This window comes from Plectropomus leopardus, chromosome 18, assembly GCF_026936395.1.
Source record: "Plectropomus leopardus strain MGB_pleo_1.0 chromosome 18, ASM2693639v1, whole genome shotgun sequence".
Lineage (NCBI taxonomy): Eukaryota > Metazoa > Chordata > Actinopteri > Perciformes > Serranidae > Plectropomus > Plectropomus leopardus.
In genome coordinates this window covers 16085565-16097132 of record NC_142193.1, presented here as the reverse complement: position 1 = coordinate 16097132, position 11568 = coordinate 16085565, and the positions used below count along the sequence as shown (strand labels likewise).

General features: G+C 39.9%; 2 protein-coding genes across 3 annotated transcripts; one reads left to right on the top strand and one right to left on the bottom strand.

The window, feature by feature from the left end:
* The first annotated feature begins 943 nt into the window (after window positions 1-943).
* On the top strand, window positions 944-5557 carry LOC148186462 (uncharacterized). The gene is made up of 4 exons (XM_088091044.1): window positions 944-1345; window positions 2369-2505; window positions 2609-2714; window positions 2800-5557. The coding sequence occupies exons 1-4, from the start codon at window positions 1084-1086 to the stop codon at window positions 3411-3413; spliced, it is 1119 nt and encodes a 372-aa protein (XP_087947170.1). The 5' UTR covers window positions 944-1083; the 3' UTR covers window positions 3414-5557.
* A 1774-nt stretch (window positions 5558-7331) lies between these two features.
* On the bottom strand, window positions 7332-11535 carry LOC121956537 (uncharacterized). 2 transcript variants are annotated; one of them, XM_042504806.2, is made up of 4 exons: window positions 11107-11535; window positions 10881-10993; window positions 8323-8425; window positions 7332-8220 (listed from the first exon to the last, which is right to left on the bottom strand). In XM_042504806.2, exons 1-4 carry the CDS (start codon window positions 11381-11383, stop codon window positions 7373-7375), a joined length of 1341 nt encoding a protein of 446 aa, XP_042360740.2. In that variant the 5' UTR covers window positions 11384-11535; the 3' UTR covers window positions 7332-7372. The 2 variants fall into 2 exon arrangements, with proteins under 2 accessions (XP_042360740.2, XP_042360741.2); XM_042504807.2 differs by lacking the exon at window positions 10881-10993 and having other exon boundaries at window positions 11150-11535.
* Window positions 11536-11568: the final 33 nt, after the last annotated feature.

The window sequence follows — 11568 nt, the reverse complement described above, 5'->3', positions numbered from 1 at the left end:
AGGAGAAATCTATCATACATTTATTATAGAGTATAGTAAATCTAAAGGTATTGTGTGATACACGTGGTGCAAAGCTTTGAATCAATGTGTTGAACTTGAGCTCTGCCTTTAGACTGGCCTTGCTTTACTCAGGTCTTGGGTTACTTGCACTTTACTTGAAACTTATGACCAGTCAAATCAAAATCATTTGATCTCCATACACTTCTGATTACTGACAACATGTTGTTGACATATGGCTGACAACTTCTCTAATTACATTTATTTTAATAAAAAAAAGTATTATATTTATCTGTTCCATCTTGTCTGCATTGACTCTTGTGTAAACAGAACTAGCAGGTTAGACTTGCTGCTGTAGCAATACTAATAATACGCACGATCATGATGATAATCACTTTGAGGGAAGCCACTTTGAAAGCAAAACCTTGCCAATTACTTTACCCAGGAGGAAGTTGAACTACAGCAGAGCTACCCATGGGAGAAATCTAGTTTGGGGAGCTAATTTTCCTGTTTGATTTTGTTTTTATGTTTCTTTTTTGCTTGTTTTCAGGGATTTTTTCCCTAATTTCCTCCTAATGTTTGGGCCATGTCTCATTAGGTTGCTCACTGCTTTCTATCCATGTTTTTGTAAGAAATCAAACCAATTTTCTCAGGTTTTAAAGGGTTGATAACGGTTATGCTGATAATAACTGTTACCAATACATTCAACGCAGCATTGCAGTTCCCCTCTGTGACCTCTGAGGGGCAGTAAACATTCACGTTTGTGAATAAACTACCAGGCTGTATTTACAAAAGCTTTAACTAATTTGTTATCAAAAATAAAATTCACAAAACTATTAATATGACTAAACTCATCTACATGAATACCACAGAAATATAAAAAGGTTTCAATGTCTCACTCCAAAAATAGCATGTCTGTTTTTATACTGTGCTGCCTTCAGGTGCTCCTCGGAAACATTGGCACACGAGCACACAGTGTTCCCACAATGCCTTGCTGCTCCGCCGTATAACATATTTGATTTAGTAGCAACGCTTCCACTGTGGGAATCTTGCCAAAATATCTAAATATCAAGCCTCCCTGTCGAGATGATGTGCGACACGACGAACCGAAGTTTTCGGGCGCAGCTAGCCGCCGTCCTGGACAAGCTAACGAAGGCGGCTGTGGTTGAAATCGGAAACCTGGCTGATGAATGCTCCTCCGTCCTTCACACCGAGATCTCCCTGCACAAGACGGAGAATGAGGCGCTGAAGAAGAGGTGCTACCTACTGGAGGTCCAGCTGAGAGCAGCGAGGGAGGCGCAGACATATCCCGCACATGTCAACAGCGTCAGCCGCAGACACCCTGCAGGTCAGGACAGGCCGAAAACCGGACAGACAGCCTGGTCTCCAGTCTGTCACAGCAGGACAAAACTGTTAGATGTTTGTCATATCAGGCTAGTTAGCTTTTATGTGGACTACAAGTCAGTCATGTCCAAAAGTGGAGATCAGCTCCACACATTTAGACTGTAAGGCTTTGGGGAAATATACAGTACTGTGTATAGTACTGCTATTTTAAGACAAATGTATTTATATAGCGAAGGCAACCAAAAAGTAGGCTCCCTGCAGATCCTTAAAAAGCATTGAATTCATACATTTCTAAAAAGGCTGATAAACAACTGATAAACTGTACAAATAACCCAAATAATAAACCAAATAACTGCAGGAAGTTTGTGTAAAACGGGTGAATTGGATGAATTCTGAGCAGGTTTTTATAAGATTGTCTGTCTGTATTATTGTTGTTGTTGTTTAGTAACAATAATACATAGTAAATAGTAAATCTTTGTCTTTACCTTTGGGACTAAGTCTGTGTTTTCTTCTCCCTAACAGTTGGTCGTTGTTCTATTAGTTCTTTGGTTGTTTTAACTACGTACTTTTCTAATGCAGAAAGAGGCTGTTTAGCAGAGGGGTACGGCTCTGTGATTATAGTTTGTGTTTAGGTCTTTGCCATGCCTTTATTGCGTCAGATTTTTTTTTTTTTAATTTTATGTCTTGAATAATATCTAAACTTTATAAATAATGTTGTTTAGTTTTCATTATAGAAGGCCTAGCCCTAATAGGTCTTAACTCCTTCTAATCACTATATATATATATATATATTTCTCTCTGCACATGACCACAATTACATTCTACTTACCTCCAGACTCGGCTTGCAATGCTTGAACAAGAATAAGGTAATTTGTCCAAAAATCTGTCTTAGAATTCATTTTTAAAAATCATCTTGAAAAGGTCTAAAAAGCATTACATTTAAGTGTCCTATAAAGGGAATTGATCTTGGGGTACTGGTGTATTTCCTCCGCAGAGGTCACCATTTCACATCTGCTTCTTCTTCCAGAACAGCAGCAGCCTGCTCCAGCCATCGAGGGAGTTTTTGGGAAGGACTGGTGCATGGATCTGTGGAGAGACGATAAACTCCCCCCTCAGAGAAAAGAGACAGTGGAGCCTGCTGCCATGATGAGCATGGGGCCACAGGTCAGTGAGTCATAAACTAGTTTGTTTTTTTTTTCAAAGCATCATTTCCTCATTGAGCTGAGATGACTGTTTGTGTGTTGTGTTGTGGTTTTTTTTTTGGCAGGGGATAGATTTAATGGAGAGAGAACCTGACCTCATCTTTGTCAAAGAGGAGACGTATGACGATCATCCGATCGGTCAGCAGATGAGGCTCACAGATAACAGAAAAGGTGTGTTTGGATTAAACATTGACGAAGACAAATCACTGTAATGGACAGTTATTGTGATTTAACTGCGTGTCTTCTCATTTGACAGTTGTTGGGATTTTTGACGACAGCAACATGCTTCATAGGTCCGTCGATGAACTGCAGCTTCACTCAGCGGAATTAAACAACTTCCCCATGACGGCTGACGCTCAAACACAACAACACACGCAGACAACAATTATGGACAAACTGATAGATGATGCAACAATAAGCACAATGGTGGACAACACAAATTCTTCCTCGGCCACCACAGAATACTCCGACTACACCAACACTATCCACATGAACCCAACCAAAGAACTCACCGTCCAGCCGAGACCCATGAAGACACCGAAACGCTTTGAATGCTTATTCTGCGGGAAAATATTCAACTATTTAAGCAGCTTAAAAGTCCACATACGGCGGCACTCCGGTGAGAAGCCGTTCACCTGCTCGGTTTGCGGGAAGCGGTTTGCTCAGAAAACATACCTGAAGCTGCACCAGCGCGTGCACTCCGGAGAGAAGCCTTACAGCTGTCCGGACTGCGGCAAAAGTTTCTCCCAGAAAAGCTCTCTGAACATACATCTTCGGACTCACACCGGCGAAAAGCCTTACAGCTGTGTGGATTGTGGAAAATGTTATGCATACAAGTACGGTTTAAATCACCACCAGTGTTTCAACTGACAGACCATAATGATCAGAATTTCTACAAACGCGGTCAACGTGCCAATATGTCTATAGGAAACTCAAACGTGGATGGAAAATGTAGATTTGAAACACCCCACCTATATTAAAGAAAGGCTTATTTTACAGCCTTATTGTTAATGGTGCTGCTGTAAAAATGTGTTTGTTTGATGTGTTTTTAGCTTTATTGCTAATAGTAACGTTGCCGCAGCCAAACAAGGGAACAGATAATATCTGTCCGAGTGTACGATTTGAATTGCCGGCGTTGGGTTTATTTGATTGGTTGGCGGGTTCATTGTTAAATTTGTGACGCCCTCAACAAGCCTTTAAAAGTCAGTTTCACATCTTGATCGATGAGTGTCACAGATCAGATGAGACATGTTTGCTGCTTCCGTTTAGAGGTGCTCATTGAAACTATGGCAAAATATACGTCCGTTGTATCCAGGGTTCCCACACATTTTCACTGACATGATTGCAAAAACTTTTCCATGACTTTTAAGGACCCGTAATGGAATTTCCATGACTATTCAGTGTAGAACTGGCTCTATCTCAAAAATGAAGTACAATAAAAGAAGAAGTTAAACATACCACGGGTATGAAAACTTTGATTGATGATCTTAAATGTTAAAAGGATGGTTCAGATTGTTTTGAAGTGGGGCTGCATGGGCTTCTTATCCACAGACCGTTTATTAAATAGCGTTGATGTTAGTCAGCAAACTGGAGTCTGACACGGTAACAAAGCAGTCTACTACTGCGGAGGGGTCAGCAACAAAATGTATCATGGTCTTCTAACAAAAAAAGTCCTTCTCTAAAAATTAATATCAGTAGAGAATGCATGCAAAACTGATTTTCACAGCCTAACTTTGCTGTCAGACTGATTTCCAACGGGAAAATGATGCTGCTATATCTGTCTCTTCAAAGCCAGACTCCACAGAGCTGCTGGTGCACTGCTGCCTCAATCACTTCGTTTGTTTGTGTTCTTGTGTAACTTTGGCGTTTAAAGTGGTTAGCTCAGATTCACCAAAGTCACACAATAACACAAACAAACTGATTGACGCAGCGGTAGACCAGCAGCTAACTGTTTTTCTCAGTGGAGTCTGTAGTTTTGAGAGCACAGATGAGGAACTAAAGCCGTTAACAGCTGAATGCTGAAAATACTCTTAATATAGCATACACTTAAACTGGTATTCATTTTTTTGGGGGCTAAAATATGTTTTGCTGCTGCATGCCAATCACAGCAGTACATTTCTTGGCCTTCTTCTCCAAATTGGGGGCATGCTGACTGACATCTACTGTATGCAACATGCAGTCTTTGGATAAGTACCCCATACAACCCCACTTCAAAATATCCAAACTATCCCATTATATCATACTTTTACATCATTATCTTTCACTTATTCAAACATAATTACAGCTAGTAGGCATACATGGAGGGAGAGACAGTATGTTGGGCGGGACACACACGTGATAGTAAACAAAATGTCATGCACTGACACATATTAAAGCTACATGACATCATTAGCTACAGAAAATAAATTTGCCGTTATATTACATTACATGGAAGGTTAGCCACAGAACATTACTGTGACAATTTCATTACAAACAGTATTCCATGACTATTTCAAAACACTCAAGGAGTTTATAAATTTCCGTGACTTCTCCAGGCCTGGGAAATGAGATTGTGAAATTCTATGACTTTTCCAGGTTTTCCATGACTGTGGGAACCCTGTGTACCAATTGCATGTTGTCATATGGTTGGTGTAACATATAAAACATACCTCAGTGTCATGTTTCATGCCACAAAAGGCCTCTGTCAAATAATGCCAAAATACTTTGGACAAGCGCTCCATCGTTTGCACACATGTAGCATAAACCTTCGAAGCTACCTCTTCACTACAGCGTAGAAGTAAAACGACTCCCTCTGTTTGCTTCATTACACAACCATCACCTCTGCTCTGTATTTCGCACGTTATGCCTAATTTGCTGGCATTTAACTGAACAAAAAGAGGGCAGGTCTGTCTCTTTAAAAACTTGACTGTTATGAAATGTGTTTGTTACATAATATTTAAATACGTTTAAATGGTGTTACTGCTGTAACTATATGTGTTTGTATGATTTGTGTTGCCAATGTACAGTCAAGCCAATTTTTCATTGTTTTTTGTGTTAATTTCTGTTCAAGAAATCACATAATTTTATTGTGTACTGACCTGTCATCACACCTGAACAGAGCAGTTACTAGCATCTACACCCGTACGCCGATCAGCCCTCGTAATGTCGTCCCGATTGCCATACAGCTTTTGTCCTGTCCCCGCCCTGTTTTGACTGTTATTTAAAGCATATTGTATAAATTGTCAATCAATTCTGTGTTACACCTTTAGTCTTACTTCAGTCCAACCCACCACCACACTTTTTCCCCTTAGTTTTGGAATTTAGGGCCAATATACCTTGTTTACAGAAGTATAAAAAACATATTTTGATGGCAAAAGATTTCATTTGGGTCAAAATGACCCCAAGGACAACACGAGGGTTAAAACCACTGACAGGTGGAGAGAATAACATTGATCAGCTCACTGGGAAACCTCTGGTCCTGATATAATGCAGCATGCCACAGTGCAAAAACTGCTCAGGAATGACCCAAGGAACATGACGTAGAGCTCAATGAGTCAACCGGACCTCCAAATTTCCCAGATCCCAGTCTGATTGAGCATCTGTGAGACATGTTGAAACAAGTGCGCTACACTTTGCAACCTATAGCGCTCACAGGATCTGCCCTTAACACTCAAGACACCAACCACAGGACACCATGGATCGCCACTGACCTGTCGAGGCATGGACAGAGGACATCTGTGTCACATTCCACGTTCCTCGGGTCCTTCCTGTGCAGTTTCAGTGGCTCTGTCCTGCTGGGGGAAGAATCAAACGAAAGATCCTCACACTATATTAAAAGCTCCCAGTAAATTTGAATTGCGCAATGTTTGGATCTTACAAGAGATCTCCATCAGGTGTTTTTAAATCATCATCACAGGGCAAGCAATGCGAAGACAGACACATTCATCTCTCAGGTGATCGTGATCTGCTCGATTGAGAGACAATCCACTCTCAGGCTGAGACAATCAGGTTGGGCCAATCAGAGCAGAGCTGGCAGGCCCTCATGGCGGACAGAACATGCCTCCATGAAAAGAAACCAATATTACACAAGAATATACTGAATTCAACACATCAAAAGTGCAATATACTAAGTGCAACACATCAAAGGTTACAAGAATATATCACAGATCATCCAAAAATACTAATCGTATTTTTTGATGGTTAGTGTTTTTTGTTGTTGCATTGTATTCGGTACATTCTTACATAAGATTGGCTTCTTTTGCCTTAGTTCGACCTGTAAAAGTACTTTGGATGTACGTGCCCTCCACCTTGATTATTCACTTATTCTTCACTTATTATTCACTTCACCCGTTAATGGGTCTAATGTTATGGCTGCTCAGTGTACATTTATAATATATATAATTCCCCTGAACAGACCATGCTGACCCAACTGAGTGAATTGTCCACACACAGGAAAGAAATCTTGTGCTGTTTATTTTCCTTCCCCCTTTTCCACTCGCACCTGCGTGCCCCTTACGGAGCTCCTTCAGATGTGTTTTGTTCAAATTGTCAGAGTTGAAGATGTAAAGACTTTCAAGGCAACTTCAGTATAGTGTAGACAAAGAAATACACTTTAAAGGGAGTTTTATTAAATAAAAGTTTAATAAAAAGAACATTCATGTGCTTTATTACAAGGACAGAAACAACATCTATGTGCTTGACACTTAAATAAATTGGCAAGAACAGGACATGTTGCTTTAGAAGCACTACAGTACAGACTACAAGTCATTACAGACATGGCATTAAATGCCCCTACACTAATGTGACAAGTATCAGATGATGCATTCAGATAAATAAAGCTACAGTTCTCGTCAGTTCCTGACAGGTTGATTTCTCCTCGCCTTGGGGACCTCTTGTTTTCTGTGTGCCATTAAATGATGGTTGAGGTTGACCTTTTGAGTGAATGTCTTCCCACATTTGACACAGCAGAAAGGTCTCTCTCCAGTGTGGATACGAAGGTGACATTTCAGATTGCCTTTCTGGGTGAACCCTTTCCCGCAGAAGCTGCACCTGTGTGGTTTCTCTCCTGTGTGGACAAGATAGTGAATCCTCAGTGCTGACGGGTTTGCGAAGGTCTTCCTGCATATCTCACAGTATCTAGTGCCTGACATAGAGGGAACCGGAGGCTGGCAGGTGTGCGTGTTAAACTGCTTGTGGGGGAAAACCTGCTTACAAACGTTGCAATAGTTGGACTTGTGGGACTTTATGTGGTGTGCTAGAACGCCCTTGTGGAAGAACATCCTGCCGCATATTACACAGCTAAATCCATCTTTGTCTGAATCTCTCGCGGTTTCTACATGATGCATATTAAAGTCATCCTGGGAATCCGGAGCGGTGCTGTTTTCCGAGTCGTTTGCAGGGAATGTGAGCTCTTTGTTGTAGCTGGGCATACTTGCAGCATTCGACGTTTCCTCCGGCTGGGTTTCTTCAACAAACTGTACATTGTCATCTTCATCGTCTTCTTCAATTGGAATGATATGAGAGCTGAAAGGCTCCTCTGTGTCACTGATGCAAATCAGCTGCAAGGACGCTTCTTCCATACCACCTGCACACACAGCAGGCTCCTCATCCTCATCAAACGGCAGGCTGTAGGTGCTGCCATCGACCGAGATACCGACTGAGTGTCGCTCTGGTTCCACGGCCATGCTTTCTTCATGTTCTGTTGCATACAAACATAAAGTCAAACACTCCAGGAAGCACATAAGGCTGCTGACTCTGTGCTGTGTATTCCTTTAATGCCGACATTTTTTCACTCTCTTACCTTCTGTAGTAAGCGCTTCCTGCTGGCAGCTGCTGGCCGCGTCCTCCCCGTCTTCATCTTTGACCTCTGTCTCAGTAATGTGGTTGGACAGGGTCTCTGTAAACTGCCAAATGGAAAAGTCCAAATGTTAAACTGTAAAATACGGTGACATTTTCTGACAACAATGCTTTACCAGACTAGAGCTGAAGTAACTGTTCTAGTAGCCAAGTGATAATTTAATCAGCAGCAATTTTATCATTGATTAATTACTTTTTTAATAAAAAGGAGAATATGTGAAACTACCATGACAACAATCTGGATTTAGTGACGCTTTTTTTAAATAATAAAAAACTCAATATTGGTTTGTTTGGATAATCTGTGTTTGCCATGGGTAACAGACAGACAGCTGATGATGTGCGGACTAAACAATAACTGCCTACTTTTACAGCGATGAAAATGTTATGATGTATGTTGTATATGATTTGTCTAAGAGGTAAAGATCTCTGTGCACTCAGCTGAAATCTGGTATTTTAACTTTGCCTATTGAAACCAGACGGCATGTTAGTTTAGAGAAAGTAACGCAAATCTGACAAGGAAATCTAAACTCTAAATGTTAAAGAAGATGAGTTCCATATTCTCTGTTGCCCTTTTAATTGTGAACTGTGCAGTGCTTTGTTGAGTTAGACAAAAGTTATCGATTTCTTTAAAAATATGGAAGTAGCACAAATTTTGAGATGGGTGTTCACAAAATCCATCTGTACAAAGTACAGAAAAAAGCTCTTTATTGAGATCATCTGTAGATGTTTAGTGGCTGCTCATGTAGCAGTTTATTTTGGGATGTTTTTTGTTTTTAAGTTTATGTTCCTTTTTGCACATGCTTTGCACATGCAATGGTTTGGCATGACACAAAAATAAAAAACATAATGAATGAATGAGTGATATGTGCACAACTGTTAGACAATTTATAGACCAAGGTTTTAGGATTTCTTATTTATTTAATTTGTTTCTTTTCTGGGACAATGCACATTGATCCACATCACTGTTAATGAGCCTATGTTACACAATCCCTCAAACTGGCCAACAAATAAAACACACAACATTACAAATTAGAACTGGGGAAAGCAAAACATGAACAGCTGAACTGAAAAAAAAAGCTTAGAGGAGCAAAGCAAACATCATGCCAACTAGGAGATGCAAAATGATATTAAGCACAATCGGTACAAGCAGTTACATCTTGAAAAATCTCTAAAATCACATTACATTACAGACTACAGAGGCAGAAGGGATGCAATCTGACAAACACAGACAAGCAAATGAGAGCAGACAAGCCGAGCATGCAGTGACTTGGTGGGTGATTATGGGGACAGGTCTTGTGCTTTTCAGCTAAGCTTTAAATTGATGCAAAGGAATTGTTAGGATTCACTATCTCATGTATTTAATGTAAAAATTGTTCCTAAACTGGGGCGTTATACACGTATCCGTCTTCCTCTTTTGGACAACTATGACTCCCTAACTTTTATCATTAATTAAAAACACACGCAAAAAAAGCAACAAAAACCTTGATAATAAAAATAGTTACATGCATTTCTTGATGCGATGTGTCTGTTGTGTTCACTTGCATAATAACAGTTTAATATTATCATTGTGTACTCTTTTTACCATAATTTCCTTCGGTAAACATCATATGAATATTATAACCTAAACAGGGGTCCTGCAGTTTAAGTTAAGTTAGACATTGTTAGAGTTTTTTAATGCGACTCAAAGTAAAATTTAAGAGCAATTTTACAATAAAAAAAAAAAGATATGAAGTTCATCAATTACTTACTGGGGACATTTGTGCCCAAATATTTACTTAAACATAAAAATAATGTTTTTTGATCAAGTTAAAAAGTTAGTTATCTACTTCAAATGCTAGTAAACAAAAAAAACTCTACAGTGGAACACATATAAAACACTTAAGATATAACTTAATTAAAGAATCCATTTATTTTTCCATATATATATATATATATATATATATATATATATATATATATATATATAATCGATTGGCTGAAGTAAATGTACACAAGTGCTGCTGGTTGCTTTATCCTAAACTGTCCTACATCCTTTGTTAGCTTTTTTAAATTTTGCTATTACCTTTTTTTTTTTTTTTTTTTTTGAAGATTTCAGGAGGCAATGTCAGAAAAAAAATCACAATATCCCTTTCCCAATAACTTCGCATTTTAGGATTTTTGAAAGTTTGATTTAAGATATGTAATACCAATTAAGGCCTTATTTTTAGATGAATAAATTTAATGCACTTTTTAAGTGGGAAATAAATTACACAGTTCAGACATTTATCAGGGCATCTTTAAACTCCCTTACTACATCAAATTTGCTTTTCAGTTGTTATCCATTGCAATATTCAGAACATGAATATTTTTGATGTATTGTGACGTTTGAATACATTTACACCTGCACATCACCTGCTGCAGTGCATGTTGGACGCCTGTAAAAACAGCCTTTTTTTTTTTTTTTAATTACTAAAGGCCATAACGATATCAAAGAATTAACAGCTCTGTAAACCTCCCTCTTACTTCCTCGGAGGACTGCGGTGAGTCTCTCTCCGCACTGTCTGGGTTTCTGTCTTTCCACAGATTCATACACCAATCTTTCCCAAAGATCCCCTCTATGGTGGGCGACCCAGGCACTAAGGAAGAGCCAAACAATACAAGTAAAGCAGCGAAAGTAAACACAGAAACAATGCAAGATGATTTGAGTTCAAATCCTCTGAGCTTTTGTTACTGTGAAACAATAGAGTACCATGAGCGTCCCCGTCCCCGTGGCACACAGTTTGTACACCTACGGTGCGATAACTTTTACACAATGTGGGAGAGTCGCTCCTCACAATCGTCAGCTCGCACTCCAGACTGTTTACTTTCTCTGCCAGGGCGGTGTTAGCGACCAGGAGCTGAGACAACCGCAGCCGGAGCTCCGCCGTGTCCTCGTCCACCAGCTTGCTGATTTGACTCAGGGCAGACCTGGCCATCGTCTCCATGATGGAGGAGAGCTGGGAGTGAAAGGAGAAGCGGCTCGTCATGGCGGACGCTGGCTGTGACACAACTCTCTTCAACGGCTAAAAAAAAGTAAATATGACAAATTCAAGAAGCGAAATAGTGTTGAGTGCATTAGCCGAGCGCGAAGCTAATGATGCTAATTTGAGTTAACGGTCCTCACAAAGCGGGAACTAAATAAATGTAGCAGCCGTGACGTGTTTCCGCCGGA

Excerpts from the sequence above, each read along its gene's own strand:
- LOC148186462 (XM_088091044.1), top strand. The coding sequence starts at position 1,084 with ATGATGTGCGACACGACGAACCGAAGTTTTCGGGCGCAGCTAGCCGCC. Across the intron at positions 2,506-2,608 it reads TGATGAGCATGGGGCCACAG|GGGATAGATTTAATGGAGAG; the intron begins GTCAGTGAGTCA and ends TTTTTTTGGCAG. Across the intron at positions 2,715-2,799 it reads GCTCACAGATAACAGAAAAG|TTGTTGGGATTTTTGACGAC; the intron begins GTGTGTTTGGAT and ends CTCATTTGACAG.
- LOC121956537 (XM_042504806.2), bottom strand. The coding sequence starts at position 11,383 with ATGACGAGCCGCTTCTCCTTTCACTCCCAGCTCTCCTCCATCATGGAG. Across the intron at positions 10,994-11,106 it reads CGGGGACGGGGACGCTCATG|TGCCTGGGTCGCCCACCATA; the intron begins GTACTCTATTGT and ends GCTCTTCCTTAG. Across the intron at positions 8,221-8,322 it reads GGAAGCGCTTACTACAGAAG|AACATGAAGAAAGCATGGCC; the intron begins GTAAGAGAGTGA and ends TGTATGCAACAG.